At 35.3% G+C, this 17,595-nt stretch overlaps 1 protein-coding gene across 1 annotated transcript in view; it reads left to right on the forward strand.

Annotated features, from left to right (window-relative positions):
• The first annotated feature begins 1,479 nt into the window (after positions 1-1,479).
• Positions 1,480-17,595, forward strand: part of LOC125662944 (cell death abnormality protein 1-like) — a 35,440-nt gene continuing 19,324 nt past the window's right edge. Inside the window, exons 1-6 of the mRNA XM_056147667.1 lie at positions 1,480-1,641; positions 5,589-5,834; positions 9,515-9,595; positions 9,782-10,431; positions 10,908-11,055; positions 13,126-13,248. Of these exons, the coding sequence (XP_056003642.1) occupies positions 1,584-1,641; positions 5,589-5,834; positions 9,515-9,595; positions 9,782-10,431; positions 10,908-11,055; positions 13,126-13,248 (1,306 nt within the window). The 5' untranslated portion in view covers positions 1,480-1,583. The remainder of the gene's footprint in view (positions 1,642-5,588; positions 5,835-9,514; positions 9,596-9,781; positions 10,432-10,907; positions 11,056-13,125; positions 13,249-17,595) is intronic.

Raw genomic sequence — 17,595 nt, forward strand, 5'->3', positions numbered from 1 at the left:
TGGAGAGACATAATTTGTCGAAATGCGCACTTGGTGCATCAAAATTGGCACCGTATACGTTTTACATTATTATGACCATTTAAAGAAGAGGGATATCTCGTACTAGGCACCTGTGGGTCGATCGGTCGGTATGTCGCTAGGTAGACCACATGTTGCCCGTTCAATATCTTGAGAACGATTCACTTTATCACTCTGATATCTCATACGTGGGTTGTTTATGAGACGAAAGGTAACCCATTTAAACTTCATGTTAAAAGGTCAAAGGCCAAGGGTTAATATGATCTGGATATAAGAAGATACTGTCCGCTAATTACCTTGATAACTCTTTACTTGGCAGATATCCACCTTGGTGTACTGGTACGTATTCATAAGTAGCTGACCCCTATTGATTTTGATAGGACATGGTCATAGGTCATACTGGACATAGGAATATACTTTCCACTGAATATCTTGATAACCCTTTTCCTGAACAGGCATCAAACTTGGTACACTGGCACATCTTGTCGATTTTGAGGTCTCATGAGAAAGGTCAAGGGTCATACTGGATATAGGAAAATACTGTCCGAACAATGTATTTGAAACCCTTTGCTTGACAGATATGAAACTTAGTACACTCTTACATCAGAAGGAGTAGATTAACCCTATGAAATTGGTGTTCATATCGTCAACGGTCAAGAGTAAAACTTGACATTGCCATATATTGACTCCTATGTTTTAAGAATGATTTGCTTGATCGACAACAAATTGACTGGTGCATCAAAGGAGTAGATGCCACCCGTTGAAATTTAGATCGTATAGGCGATCTAGTCTTGACATGCTGTCTGCTCTATATCTTAAATTGGAATGAGACTACAATGATTTGAATGATGCATGTGTATAATTCTTTTTCATCACGGGGCATGTATGCTTTACAAACATTTTTACTTATTTTATGTACGTTGGCGAATAAACGGGGCGGTCTGTCGGATAAAAGCACAAAAGCCGAGAATCTGTGTTACAGCAGGCGTGGTACGATAAAGATCCCTCCATGCTCAAAGGCCGTTTGCGTGCTTACATAAGCGTTTCACGTCTCCATATGGGTGAAAATTTTTCGAGAGGGACGTTAAACAATATACAATGAAATATTCAAAAAGATTTCCTCGCGTCTATCTTTTTGCATTTCGATCAATAAACAAAAGTATCAAGATAATGGGTTTTTCTTTCTAACTACAGTGGATCACGATTGGATTCAAATAAACGTACCCTTTCACATGCGCACACTGACTTCCCTTGATTATAACCAAAGGATCTACGCAATTAATGTATTCCTTCACAACACTTCCTGCAGAATGACAACGATATGTGAATGAGTCAAGACCATTTCTTATCAAAACCTAAACAAGAAATAACCACTTAATTGCTCTATCGTCAATTGGACATTAAAACAGGGAAGTTCATCTGTCCGTGTAAACTCACTGACCGGGTCTAAATTATATTGCCATTGCAAAATACGGCATTATGTTGTCTTAACTTATCATATAGAGAGTTGAAAGCATTAAGAAATCCGCGTGTTTAAATTCTCAAAGTTGTCTTTGTCGTTTGGAATGGCCGTCCACGGCTTGATATGTCTTATTTTATTAATAGGATGTATACATTGTTATGGTAGGTATATCTTTTTTAAAGATCAATTCACGATAACAAAAGGAGCGGAAAACATTAGTCTGGATAAGGTTTTAATCTTTATAAAACGCTTATCAATAATCGTTCTAGAATTTCACCTAAGACTGAGTAAATGTCTTGAGTGTTGTTCAAATGGTTCGCACCTGAGAATTATAGTAGTAGCAATTTCATGGGGAGTATGTCTTTCATTTCTACATTGAATGGGGATTTGGAAATCAAAAAGACAAAAATAAGGTCATAACTCTATTCCATAGACCTCTGTCTTAAAATTCAAAATGAAACTTTACAAAGTAGGGGTTACCGATCAAATTTTCAAATGATTGACCAACATTTTGAATTTTATACAAAATTTCGAGCAGATTGATTTAGATTCTTACAGGAATCGGTGTTGTGCCTGAGACAAGTATCTCAACCAAAGTGATAAATTACAACATTTGAACTAGTTCAAAGATCCAACGACTTTTATCAGAAATTATAAAACTGAAAACACGTGTAGAAGTATATACTTTTACTTTTAATAGATTTGAAATCGCAAAACTTTTCTCAAATTAACAACATGAAAAAAGCATGATTGTTTAACACTTTACACAATCATTCCTCATGATCAATTAAAGACTAAATCTTGTTGTATCATAGACAGCTGCTTCCTATCATATCTCATGATTAGTCGTCCATAAAATTTGCTTTGTTAAACACCACTTTGATTCCCTGCACAAGTACTCTGAAATAAAGATATGTTAGAATGCCTCATTGACAATATGTTCATGGTCTTTTGTGATCAGGCCTTCCAAGGGTGTGTTGGAATTCCCATGGGCACGATTCGGTCTCCTTTAGTACGGGATTTGTTTTGTTCAAAAAATTCTATGTGAGAAAAAAATCCTACCGTGTCCTTCGAGTCTGCATTTAGATATATCGACGACCTGTGATCTATTAACAAAATTTCTATTCATATGTCGATTCGATATATCCCTGTAGACTCGAAATAAAGGATACCACACAGTCGTCCACTTTTGCATCATAGTTAGATATTTTATTGGAAATCGATATCAACGGCAAACTAACAACTCAACTTTATGACGAACAGGATGATTTCAGCTTCTCCATCGTCAACGTCCTATATTTATATAGCAATATCCCATTATCACCTGCATATGGTGTTTGCATATCCCAAATGATTCGATACGCAAGATCGTGTTCTGTATATGGTCATTTGTTTTAAATCGAAGCAGGCTGCTGCCAAACAAATTAATGAGGCAAGGGTGTCAGCAGACTCGTTAATGTCAGCATTTTTACAATTTTTTTGCTCGTTATAACGATCTATTTTGCCAATACAATCTATCAGTGGGTCAAACATTATCTGACTTGTTTCATGCCGATTGTTAGGATATTTACCTGATCAAGATATAGGGCTTACGGCGGGTTTGACCAGTCGACAAGGGATGGTTACTCCCCCTAGGAATCTGATTTCACCTTTGGTAAATGTAGGGTTCCGTGTTTGCCCAAACTTTCTATTTTGTATTGCTTATTGATCCCTGTTCGTTATATTCTCCTTTCATGGAGAATATATTGGGTGGAACAGAAACTATAGAATTACGCAAATTTAGAAACTGTGCTGTGAATCAAACATTCTGCCACAAAATACAGTTCCTGACAAACCCTTTAAAATTTGAATTGACACAATTTTTAAACTGAATATATGTGTAATATGTTTCCACGGATGAGATCAGTATTGAACCCGTAAATACGCGTAGTTGTGCTCAAAAGTTCAGGATTTAACTTCCTTCTGGCTTCATTTCTTTAATGATATACATCCGTCCTTAAGTACGTTCGGGTTATATCCCTACTTAACTTAAATTCATGTAGCAAAAAAAAATATTTGATAACAATGAGACAAAAATAGATATAATATACATTCTCAGAAATGAAATACATAACAGGTCTGTACAAGCAAACACACCAATCCTTGTATGGAATGCTTTATGTGTAACACAGCGTGAATGAATATTGTCCTTGGAGTAAAATCTTTATGACAGGAACATATTCACTTGACTGCGTTTGGCGGAGTTTACAATTTAATGCAATTTAATGCCTTTTAATAACCGATTAACAATATCACCATAGAAAGGAACATCGTGAACGAAATTCGCATGTGTAGTCTTTACCTTGAACATTTACCTCAAGGTCGACCTACATTTTTACGAGATACAACATCCACATGAATATTCGATCGCTTGACGAACACAAATAAAAACATCGTAAACATTATATAACATGTTATTATAAACCATCATCATAACTGATATGAATGCCATGAAAAATAAACATGGTCTCATCAACGTATCTTCAATTTTTCTCAGTTAATGATTGTCTTACCTGCACTGCATAATATGATTATGATGCTAGTTTTGGCAGTATAACATTCATTTTTAAAAGCAATATGTATTTCTGAAGATTTACCACGCACAAAAAACCCTGTGTTTTACGTGCAGAGCATGTCAAAGGATTTCATCTTTTCTTTAGAAAACCTGAGCAGAAGACGGACAACAACACTATCACAAAGTTCAACGTACAACAATCTATCTGCATCATATGCCAACGATAATAACTTGAGAACAGATGATCCATTCTGTGCCCATACTCTTCATGGGAATCCTATAGCCTGGTTACAAGTGGATCTGGGAGAAGAGTACAGCATAACAAGCGTCAAAATATACTATAGAAAACAAGGTAAAGCGAATAAATAAACATGTGTACAGTAGATCTTTATACGAATCATTCACCAACATGTGCTTCAATTTAATTGGTTTCGGTTGGGGGATGTACTTTGTTTAGAGAATGTTTCAGTCTTTTGGAGACGTCACCATTACCGGTGAAGGACTACACAATGTAGACCTATGATCGGCGTATAAGGCCTCTGGGGTGTGAGTAATAATACTTGCTGTGACACGGTATCTCGTTTCTTGCAGTCTCATCCGAAGGACCTCCTTATTTAGTTACCTTTTATCACAAGCAAGGGCTACTAAGGACCTATTCTAATCTCTCTCTCTCTCTCTCTCTCTCTCTCTCTCTCTCTCTCTCTCTCTCTCTCTATATATATATATATATATATATATATATATATGCGGAAATAATAATGAATTCTTAAATGAACATAACTGTCCTAAGTGAACAAATGTTTGGTATAAAGCACATCAAATTTCACTTTATTTCGATACCCACTTCCACCCCTACCCGGGGTTGAATTCACGACCTGCGGAATTAACTCTCCTAGCAACATGTAACCAGCGCGCTAAACCCCTCGATCATCTAGGCAAGTTAAAAAACTTGCCTTTGTTGACTATGCAAGGTGAAGATAACGAACAGTGATCAATCTCATAACTCCTACAATCAATACAAATTAGATAGTTGGGCAAACACGGACCCCTGGACATACCAGAGGTGGGATCACGTGCCTAGAAGGAGCAAACATCCCCCGTTGACCGATCACACCCGCCGTGAGCCCTACATGGAATTCTCGCCACGCTGTCAAATGCTACACGGTCATTGAAAATGGAAATGAAATACAGTTATTTAACGTACATTCAAAAGGACCATACAAGATACACATTGCATTTGAAGTATTTTGTATAAAGAACGGAAATAGTAATGGACTCTTAAATGAACATAACTGCCTTAAGTGAAGAAATATTTAATACAAAGCACAGGAAATATCACTTTATTTGGATACCCACTTCCACCCCTACCGAGATGAAGAAAATGATCAGCGATCAATCTCATAACATCCACAAGCAATACAAAATAGAAAGTTGGTTAAACACGTACCTCTGGATATAACAGAAGTAGGATCAGATGTCTAGGAGGAGTAAGCATCCCCTGTCGACCGGTCACATCTGTCGTAAGCCCTATATCTTTATATTTTTACACTTCAGATGATTGGCTGCAAATACGCTTTAAATATTTTTATTTGGACGTCTCTAACTCATCAGCTGCAGTGACTACCACGTCAGAGAGAACTCGATGTTATACCGACAGATCCATGGGATTACCTGACAATGTAATAGGCATTCCATGTAATCAAACGGCAAGATACGTCATTATAGAAACAACATACGACACGCCTGAAGATGATCCGGAAAAAGGTGCCATCTTGGAAATTTGTGAAATACAAGTTTATGGTATGTTCTTTGTTATACTTTATTCATTATAAATGTTTGGTTCGCTTAATGTATAGTCCATAACATGTGTTCAAAACACAAAATGTTTATACCCGATTAATTCTCTTTTGTTCCTGTTTACAGATGCATATTCAGGTGTATATACTGATTCGGAATTGCCACGATATTGAAATGATGTTGATGTAAAACATATGATACAAAGTGTTGTTGTTAAAAGAAATATAATTTCACATTGACAAATGTTTACCATATAGCATCATGTTCATGATGAGATAAAAGGTGCATATTGATATGTAAAAGTATGGTAGAGGGGTTACAAAAGTTTCGATTGAAGTCAGCATTTCGCATGAGCAAATGCTATGGTCGTCAATACAACCTAGCATTGGGTCAAATCCTCTCTGATGTGTTTCATACCGAATATTAGGTTATTCTTGGCACACTGATTTTGACTACGTACAACTCCTTTACCTGATCAAAATATAAGGCTCACGGCGGGTGTGACCGGCCGACAGCGGATGTTAACTCTCCCTAGGCACCTGATCCCACCTCTGGTGTGTCCAGGATCTGTGATTTCCCAACTATATGAAAAGTGAAGATAAAGAACAGTGATCAATCTCATAACTCTTACATGTGTATAACCAATACAAAAAAGATGGTTGGGCATAATATAATGTCCTGATACATGTAAGACATTTTTTACAAAAATAATACATTCGTACAAGATTATAAACCTATTTTAATAGTGGTTATGGATTCTAATTAATTTTCATGTTTAAACTATACAAAGGTGTAATATAGTGAATATTATATATGTTGACATATCTAGGGTTTTCTTTGTTTGTTTAAATTGTTTATGAAAGCAAAGTCATCTCAGAAAACCGTTATTGATGTCAAATGGGGATGGTGTGTACAGGTGTCCTTTTTTACTTAACTATCTATTTTGTATTACTTATATGAGTTATATGGGATTGTTCAATATTCGTTATATTCACCTCTCATCATTACATGGAAATTGGTATCTCCACGAAAGCTACACTATTCCACCAAATTTCCATATTTCATCTGTAATGCCAAATTGCAATTGCATTTGGCTCTGTCATTAATCATACGAAGACGCAATCAAAGCGAAATATTAATAGTATTGAATTCTAATGCATGCTTTGATGATATAATAAAAAATAAAAAAGGGTTTATAATTATTTGATTAAGCGTCAAGCATCAATAGTTACTGTTATATCATTGCTATATATTAAAACCATTTGTTCCTTAAAATAGAAACACGTTGAGGAATTGCAAAGTGCATTTTTCAGATCATGTTACACTTTAGATAAAAATAGGATATAACAAAATATATGGAGTTTTCTATGTACCCATTTGGAGGATTTTAGTGATGTTGCATGTTTTATCTCCGAGAGCACCTCTTAAAAGAAAATTATTCGATTTTGTTTACTTCTTTCACAAATGCAATAGGGAACTATATTAGCATGTTTATGCTATTTTTGGAGATGCCAATACAACGGTAGAAGGTCTCAGCCATGCATATTTTTTTTCGCCGTAAATCGAAGGTTTTTATTAGGAGCTCTCAGATTGGCTAAATATTTTATCAGATATCTACATATTTGGAGATAAATGTCTAGATATGTGAAGGTTACCTAAAATAAAAATAAAAAAGATTATTTGGAATTGAAAGAAGTTTTAAAGGATTTTGACAGCCTATAACTGCATATTGTAAAACAAAATACAAATGTATGCTATAAAAGCAAAGTACCCTATGTAATTATTTTTATGAGTTCTTATCGACACTTGAAATGAACTTTCAATATCTAAACTTAATATATGTATATGTGAGAGGACCAGTACTTAGTATCAAGGTATATGGGGATGGATTGCCATTATTTTCCCCAGATGTGTGATGTAGGAATTGATAAAGTGATCACAGGAGGGTTCCGAGCCCATTGATGCTGCTAAGTATATAGACCATAAATGAATGGAGAAGACAACAAACAGTGACCATAACTCCTACAAGCAATATAAAATAGATAGTTTTGCAAATACGGACTTGTTTGTCAGTACCTTGCCTTGATTTAAACTGACTATACCCAGAACAAGCTCCTGCGTATCGAATCAGCTGAGAGATGTAAACACCATCTGCAGGTGATAATGGAATATTGCTACATTAATTTGGGGAGTTGACGATGGAGAGGCTGAAATCATCCCAGATGACATACAGTTGAGTTGTATCGCAAAGCCGTGATGATAATGGTTTTCCAATGTTTGAGGCTTGCGATAAAATGTTATGACTTTCTGATCTTAATTTTTACCACACTTGTAAAAACGCTTTGGTTTTGCCACATATTAAAGAGGGGTTTGTTTTAAAATTATGTTAAGGGCATGGGATACCCAAATAAATCTGTTAAAACATGTTATATCAAGCAAAACAAGGCTCTAAAGTTAACACGTATGTATAAAGGAAAAAATGGAGAGAAAAATATCAGCAATTGAATAGAGATGATATCTGCATACGTTAACTGAAAATGTTGTGATCCATATCGGAGCCGTCATTTTCTTTTGTTCATTGGTTATTTGTGTTTTGATTTTAATGATAAAAATACAAGACAGGCTTGCAATTTGTAATTAAAACACCCAGTCTGTTTAAAATAATCGGTGTGATCATTTTGTTTGTTTAGTGTTAGCTGGGTTTTTTTATTATTGCAAACGGGAGTTGTTGTTTGTAATTGTTTTATTTGAAAGACAAACAAGTCAAGTCTGCATGTGACGGAACAAGGAACGGTTTATGTCGGTTGGCGTTATATTCCTCGCGGTAAAGGAATAGGTGGATCCTGCAATTTTCCGCATATACCCCCTTTAATATGTTGCTAAGCGTTTAGCAAAGGGGCTATTTAATAAATGATAATAATATAGTTTTAAATGTTTGAACGTACTTTACAGAATCATAATTATCATTTGGGACACGACAATGGTCACCTCATGCTTCGCTCGGTCCAACCGTCACACCGTACATATCAAACGATTTGTAAATGTTTTGATATTGCTAAAACCCCAGAATATCCCCATAAACCACATTCATCTTTGTATTGTTCACAAATTTCTACTTCAAAATTCATTGGAAAACATTACTAAAAATGAAAATTCTTCTACAACAGCATCATATTGAGGCCTTTCTTGTGTTAATGACCAGTTTAAACATCTTGATATTCAGGCCTTTCTTGTGTTAATGACCGGTTTAAACATCTTTATATTCAGACCTTTCTTGTGTTAATGACCGGTTTAAACATCATCATATTGAGGCCTTTCTTGTGTTAATGACCGGTTTAAACATCTTTATATTCAGGCTTTATTATTTTTTTGTGTTAATAAGCAGTTTACATTGATGCTTGATTAGATACAAGAAAATATCAAATGGTATCTTGTGACATTAAAGAAGACAAAATATATCAGCAAGGTTTCACAGTTCCATACAAATGACTCGTAACTCTCACTTTTTAAAGCCAAAAAATCGACAAGGATTCGATCACTTCCCAATTTTTGCATCTTAGAGTCGTGTTGTCGTGATTTAAAAAATCCTATCGCAAATAACTGGATAAGAAATTATGAAAAAAAAAATCGAAAAAGAATTCCTTGGAAACATTTTGAATAATTTTAACGATTTACTTTTTAAGGATGTGAGATTGGAAAGTATGGTGATGGATGTCGAAATTGCATTGGATGTCAAACGTGTGACGTCTTCAGCGGTCTATGCAGTAAGTGAAATTAAATGACATTTGCTTATCTACTTCTGAAATATGTGTTATATCCTCCCCTTTGGTAAAACATATCCCCGATACAGTTTTTCTTTACTTTCACAAATATTCACACATTTTTTTTCTCTTTCCAGGAATATTACATTACTAATTTCTACTCATAATTAAACATTTTACAATTAACAGCGACGATGCCTTGCAGTGCTGACTGTGTGGGGGATGTATGTGAATCCACGACTGGAAACTGTACAAACGGATGTACTTACGGATACTGGGGAAACAGGTGTACATCAACCTGTCCACAAAACTGTCAGGGTGGAAGTTGTGATAGGACCAGTGGTTACTGTAACGGTTGCAGTGATAACTATTGGGGACAAAATTGTAGTACGATATGCCCTCAAAACTGTAACGGAGGTGTTTGTGATCAAAGCAATGAATATTGTAGTAAGGGCTGCACACAAGGACGATACGGGGATAAATGTGAATATACATGTAATGAAAAATGCTCGGACAACACTTGTTTTCAGAACAGTGGAGTATGTACGAACGGATGCGCTGATTTTTATTATGGGTATAGATGTGAATACGAATGCAGTGCTCATTGTAATCCCGGACGATGTGACAGATATAACGGTACATGCAGTGGATGTAGCAGCGGTTATTTTGGTTCGTCTTGCCGAGACACGTGTAGCGTAAACTGTGCTGAGGGAACGTGTGATCAACAGACGGGAAAATGTCACGGAGGATGTAAACCAAGCTGGGCTGAGGACCAGTGTGACAGTGAGTTGAGATTTATTAGAGTAATTGGTATCCAGTTCTTTATATTATTGGAGAGATAAAAAATAATGCAAGATTAGAATGTATCAAGGGATACTTTTTGAAAAATCGTCCTATATTCTGCTTGTCGTATTTTGAATAGTAAAAACAAACTGTATATTCTGGATTTTTTTTGTATTTTTTAGTTTTTCTACATACATTGAAACTCTACAGATATGGGCATACAGACAAAATAATGAGAAATAAATGACCCGCAAATATTTTCATCATCTCATCAAGATTTAAGATAACATCATCTCCCAAAACAATAATTTTATCAAAACTACAAACAATGAAACGTTAATAGTTTAGCAATGTTTAAAAACGAACTAAATAGAAAACACCCTGTTCATTATAATACGAACTGTAAAGCACTTTAAGATTGGTTACCACAATTGACGAAATAGTTCGAGGTCAAACCGGGTTTGTAGATTGATTACTTTCCCTCCAAGTCTTAGGTTTTGAAGAGATACTCTCTAATGAAATCTAATTCTAGAAAAATGTTTCACTGTCGGAAGTTTGGTTTAAAGTGAGACTCACCAAGCGAATATGGACAAAGAGAGATACCCGTATTAGAAAACAACACCTCCCCGTCAAAATCGATTTCGGGAGTGATACTCTGAAGACAAAGCACTGCACATCCGGTGAGAGTGTGCTTATAATAAAAAGCAGGTCCAGGACCAGTCTAAAGGGAATGATTGTTTCCTTTTCAAGTAGTAGAAATTTTCACAGAGTTAAAAGCTGCAAATTATTGCATTTTCTGATATTTCAAACCTTAGCTTGGGTAGGCTTAAACAATGTAATCTCCTAATTTTCTCAATCTATCTGAGATGAGCGACTTCAAAGTCGATCTCTAAAGGGCAGAAAAAATACGCATTGTATGTATAGCCTACACATATTTTCTGTCATGACAAACTTCACCATCGGTACACTATTTAGATAAATATGCTCCGTAGAACTAACATTAAAGATGGCTGCCTTCGCAGCTAGACGCTTTGTCGTTGTTGGTAAGTGAATTATTATGCGGCTCGATTGACTTGATTTTTCCGAATTGATGTACATTTTGATAAAGAAAGGTTAGTACCTTTGTCTCTTGCATTGAACTATAAGAAAAATATAGATCTGGGATATATTATGCAAGTATAACCTGGATTGAGCCAGTTTACGCTTGTTTTATAATCCGCATCACGGATTTAACAGTTGTGAAGGAGAAACTTCAAACCTACTGTGCGACTACATAAACAAGAAGTGGTGTAAGTCAAATCAAATGTGGATTATAAAAACTTCTAAAGAACTTCTATCAAATTTGAAATCACGAAACTTCTCCCAAATCAACAACATCATAACGTATGACTTTTTAACTCTTTACAAGACCATTCCTCGCGATAAATTAAAGACTATACTTTTTGACATCATAAACAGTTGTTTCTTCAACAAAAAATGGAAAACGCAAATATTTCTATCATCCCAAAAAGAAAAACTTTGTTAAACATCACTCTAATTCCATGCACTAGTACTCTGAAGTTGAATGATCGTTATAACGATCTATTTTCCAATACAACCCACCGTGTATTATTGGGTCAAATGTTGTCTGACGTGTTTCATACCGATTGTTTGGCCGTTCTTGGCGCTCTGATTTTGACCACGGATACATGTATCTCCGTTTACCTGATCAAGATATAGGGCTAAAGGCGGGTGTGACCGGTCGAGAGGGGATATTTACTCCTCCTGGGCACCTGGTCCTCCTTGTGTGTTCAGGTGTCCGTGTTTGTCCAACTATCTATTTTACATTGCTTGTGGAAGTTATGAGATTCATCACTGTTCGTTATCTTCAGCTTTCATTAATAAACGAAGGTAAGTAAACTGCTAGCGCAGGCTTGCAGTCAAAGCAAATGTTGCTGAATGATATCTTGAAATTGGGAGGACACTATCTGTTACTGAAAATAAAATTAGTGAAGATATTTTGAACCTCTCCAACCAAATCTTACTTGTATGATCTGGAAATATGGTGTTGAAAGGAGCTCTAGGATTACTTGTCTTGGCAACCGATATCTTGCAAACAAATCTGCTTCATCGCACATATATAACAGATTAGCCCCCCCCCCCCTCTCCCAACCAATAAAAAAAAGTGGACCAAAATAATAGAAAAGGAACTAACTACAACAACACAGCCATGTTTGATTTGATCTATCTTACGACAAATAGTTTGCACTTACGAGAGTTATTTTACACTGAAGATAGAGAGATAAGATAGATGGATGTTTTCGTCGAATTACCACTTCCAATCTTAAGTAAGATTCTGTGTCAAAAGAGAGAAAATCGTACGTTTTCTCTTGCGATAATTGTTTATCGATTTTTTTTTTTTTGTGTGGAATGACTACAGGTTGTTAAAGATAACATGTCTTCAATAAAAGTAAAGTAAACTCTGTCGGATGATACGTTTTCATATATTGATCCACAAATGTGTATTATACATGACAATTTTTCTTTACTTCGCCATTGATACACATTGCCCCATTGTTTCATTACTGACATACATAGGCGTGTCCAACATAATGCCAACCTACATGCATTTATATACTGAACCAAAATATTAGAAAGTCACGCTTTGAGGACTTCTTTTAGATGAACGTATGCCGATTGTACGCACTTACCGTTATACCTAGATTTATTAGCCACTGGTGTGTTATTATAGCTGTTGATATTTATTACAGAAAATGTGCAACCCTCTACCACTGAATGTGACATCAGTATGATCATCATCAACATTGTACTGTCTGTTGTCATTGTTCTCACAGGAAGTGCCGTAAACTTCCTGTTGTGGAGGAGAAACCAGTGTGAGTAAACCAATTTACAACAAGAGGCAAATAATTCTGATAAGTGCTTAATTCTCATATTTGAAAGCCATTCTTTAGAAATAGTCAAAAGTATGTCAAAAGAGTGAAAAGAATTTGAGTAATGCTCTTGTCATCAAATATCTATACATAATGATAAATTACCTGTTAGAACACAACTGTCGCATTACTGGGTACATTTCTTCCTTGAATTTGTCTGTGGTTTATAGTCTCTGTATATTTTGTATCAGCTAAATTTGGTAGAGTTGACGTTTTTTAAGTATGATCAAATATCTTTTTTTCATTTCAGCCCAGAACGTAAAAGGGGGGTAAATATGTTTTATTGTAATTGATGAAAAATATGTGTGTTAAGTTATTTTGTCATTGTTCGGGTAAAGCTATGTTTATTTTCCTTTTTTCAGATTAAACGAAAATTTTAGCAGCCCAAACACCACGGCGCATGAACCTTCAGGTAAATTCATATTTATAAACAATATTCATCAACGAACTTTGCAGTACCTTGATATAGACAATCCTGTACCTAATCCACCTACGTATTCTTTTTCTTCATCTTTTTTCAACTATAGTCTAGCTGGACGTATCATTACTGCTGATGTTGATATATTTGAAAGTGGGGACCTCAAATCACTTATTCCGAAAGACTCGAAATACGGAGAACTTCGGTCTTTCAATTCGCGACATAACTTCATCTCTATTATGAATTATGTCAAGGATTATGCAAGACGATGGGCTAAATATGAAAAAGAAACACTTGATACATTGTCAGACTGAATTAAAAGTATAAGAGGAGTATTAAAATCCATTATTAGATATATTAAATCAAAAGTAAGTACCGTCTATCCTTCTGTATCTAGTCAACCAGAAGTGATGAAAGAATTAGATAGGTTACATGATGAACATATTTTGGTTCCAGCTGACAAAGCTTGTAAAAACAATGTCTTTGATTGTTAGGCTCATTATTACAACTCTGTTTCAAACGAATTTGGCATTAATTCCACTTTTGATAATCGTACTTATACTCCAACTCCCCTTGAAAAGACGAGATAAAAGCATGCTTCAGTTTTAGAAAAATTTAATATCCCAGTCAAAAGGTCGAATACATATGAGTTGCCTACCTATACTGGATTCCTAAACTTCATAAAAAAAATTTACAAACAAAGATACATTCCTGGATCCAGTAAATGTTCAACCAAGCCCCTATCCTTGCTCCTCACGAAACTATCAACAGCTGTGATGGATAAACTTCAAACTTACTGTGCAACTACATATGCCAGAAGTGGATTCAATCAAATGTGTATTCTAAAAAAAACTCTAAAAAACAAATAAAGAACTTTTAGTAAACTTGAAATCCCAATACTTTTTTTTTAATCAACAACATTAAACGTATGACTTTTTAACATTTTACACAACCATTCCTCTCAATAAATTAAAGACTAGACTTTTTGTCATCATACCAGATGCTTCTTAAACAAAAATGGAAAATGCAAAAAATCCTCTGTCGTGATCAGTCATCCAACACAAATTACTTTGTTAAACGCCACTCTGATTCCACGCACAAATACTCTGAAGTTGAAATACAAAATATGATTGAGTTCTTCATTGGCAATGCACAAAAATGTCACAAGAAAATCAACACTTACTTGCTTTTAATTCATTTTCAACATGTCCCCTGTCCCGGGTTTACGTTAACTGGTATTGGGAGTTGTCAAAATAGGGGGCCAGTTAAGAGAACGTAAACAGAGTTGTGATTTAAACCCGGGACAGGGGACATGTTGAAAATGAATTAAAAGCAAGTAAGTGTTGATTTCCCTGTGACGGTTTTGTGCATTACTGCTAAATGTTTGAAAACAAGTTGTCTATTGCGTAAATCCAGGCACATCTGAGTCGAAACGTCGGTCGAAGCATAAACCGTCACCGACTCCGGCATTTACACGTTTTCCAGAATCAAAATATGAATGCTTGCGAAGAGAAGTCGATGAAGGCTATGCCTCTCGACTTCTCTAAAGAGAATATATAATGCGATGTCCGACCTCTAAAGCATTTGTTTGACGCCGAGTTTCTTAAAAAATCATAAAAGAAAATCCGGATAGAAACGGCTGTTGAAATCATTCGTTCATGTAAGCGTTTGTATGATTTTGAGTGCAGGTTTAAGACAAGCGAATGGCTCATCGCGGCTTAAAACGGATACGATACGATCATGGTTTGTAAATCCCCACTCGCTAAGATTTGCGAGTGTCCACTATTTTTACGCGCTATTTTTCAAATCTACTCGCAATTTGCGAGTATTTATCGCTAATTTCGAGCCCTGCTGCTCCGTAAATAAAAATTATTGAAATCCCTCAGTTTGCCTCGATTCAATAACCGACACAGGTTCTTGCGAATCAAAGCATCTACAGGTGATAAAGAAATAATGTTACATATATATGGGAAGTTGATGATAGAGAAGTTGATGCAATCATGATTGTTATAAATTTATTGTTAGTTTGCCTTTGACATCTCTGTTCAAAGTGAAGATAATGAACAGTTGTCAATTTCATAACCGCTATAAGCAATACAAAATAGATAGGTGGGCAAACACGGATCTCTGGACACACCAGATGTGGGATCAGGTGCCTTGGAGGAGTAAGCATCCCCTGTCGACCGGTCACACTCACCGTGGGCCCAATATAAAAATTCAAACATGCATCCTAGGTAGCTGTTATGTACATAAGTTCACACAATTCTCCTAAATATTACCTACTGTTAATGCGTTGGTAATGTGATTAAAATACAGATCCCTCAAATAGTGCACAACGCTCTACACTATTTGAGATATCGGTATTTTAATCTGATTGAGTGGGTAGATACACTTAAAAAACACGGTGTGTATATTCACACAGCAACTTTCTATTAGTGGTAAATAGATCAGACCAAAAAAATTGGTATTCATTTCATTGGAATCAGTAAATTCTGAACAAGGACATTAGCGAATGATACATGTAGCGATATTCTTTGAAAACACCAACGTTCCACTCTATGGAGGACTCCTACCCGGGACGTCATATGTAATCTAAAAACATAAAATACTAGTCCTTCCCAAAGCTTCTGTTGACAGGATTAATAAAATAATAATAGCAACAACTACAGTGTACATTCCGTAAATTACAAGTTGGCAATAAAAAAAATGGAATTAGTTAAAACTGGGGGGTGGGTGGGTTAATCAAATTTTAAAAACTTAAATGATCAACTTTTTGAATTAGAGATAGCTATATGCATCATATATGTTTACCATTATTTGACTGGTTTTAATTCTGTAAAACATCACTAGTATGCATGGACATCGGCTTTCGTAAGTATTTTTAGAATTGATCTGTACCTATCATCCGTTATCAACTGTTTAATACATGTAACTTCTATTCAATTTTCAAATTTAGTAGGAATTATCTATTGGGGAAAAGGGGCATTGATTCCAAATTTAAGGTTCCTTCATCCATAGGACCTTTGGGGATCGGAAAATTTGATGTCCACAACTCTTGCTCTGTAAAAGCACACATCTGAACAGAAAACTATGCATGCATTCCCATGCAGAGCAGCAACTAGTCTAAAACAATTGTAAATTTCTTAATCTTGGGTGTGGAGATTCTGACTCCAAGGCAAGATCACAACTTTTATATAATATTTATGTGTAAAATATTTAATTGACCTTTTAATAATATTGTTAGTAAAATGAAAGTAAATAGATATTCAGAAGAAGCAGATGGTCCTTTATCATCATAATTGTAAACAGCACATCCAAATGTAGGGGTGTTGCTTCTAAAATGGATCCCAAAATATCATAGTGAGTATTGTTTTTATCATTTCAAACATTTCTTCAATTGTAAAAAAAAAAAAACGAATTGCATATATAGACATAAGCAGAAACAGATGTATTGCTTGTAGGAGCTATAAGATTGATCACTGTTCGTTATCTTCACCTTGCATGTACCAAGATTGTGAATTGTACAACCATGGCGTCCTGACTCTAGAGTGGGCCCAAAGTAGTCGTATACTATCATGTCATTTAATATAAAGTCTTTCAATAGTTTGGACATTTTGGGGGAATTGTATTACGTTTTACTGCTACTGAATATTAGATATTTTTCTTAAATATGCAGAATATGGAAAATATTATCAATTTCATAGCCTAGGTGCTGTTGGTGGTTCTAACGTATGCCCGGTGATCAATAAGATATGTGGGCCTCTTGTTTGATTATACTTTGGCTTACTTTTGAATCTTCCAAATGTAACTTAATTTACCTGCATCAATAAATTCCCATACCGATATTTGCACATTTCAGATTAAACTATTTG

Source organism: Ostrea edulis, chromosome 8 (assembly GCF_947568905.1).
Source record: "Ostrea edulis chromosome 8, xbOstEdul1.1, whole genome shotgun sequence".
Lineage (NCBI taxonomy): Eukaryota > Metazoa > Mollusca > Bivalvia > Ostreida > Ostreidae > Ostrea > Ostrea edulis.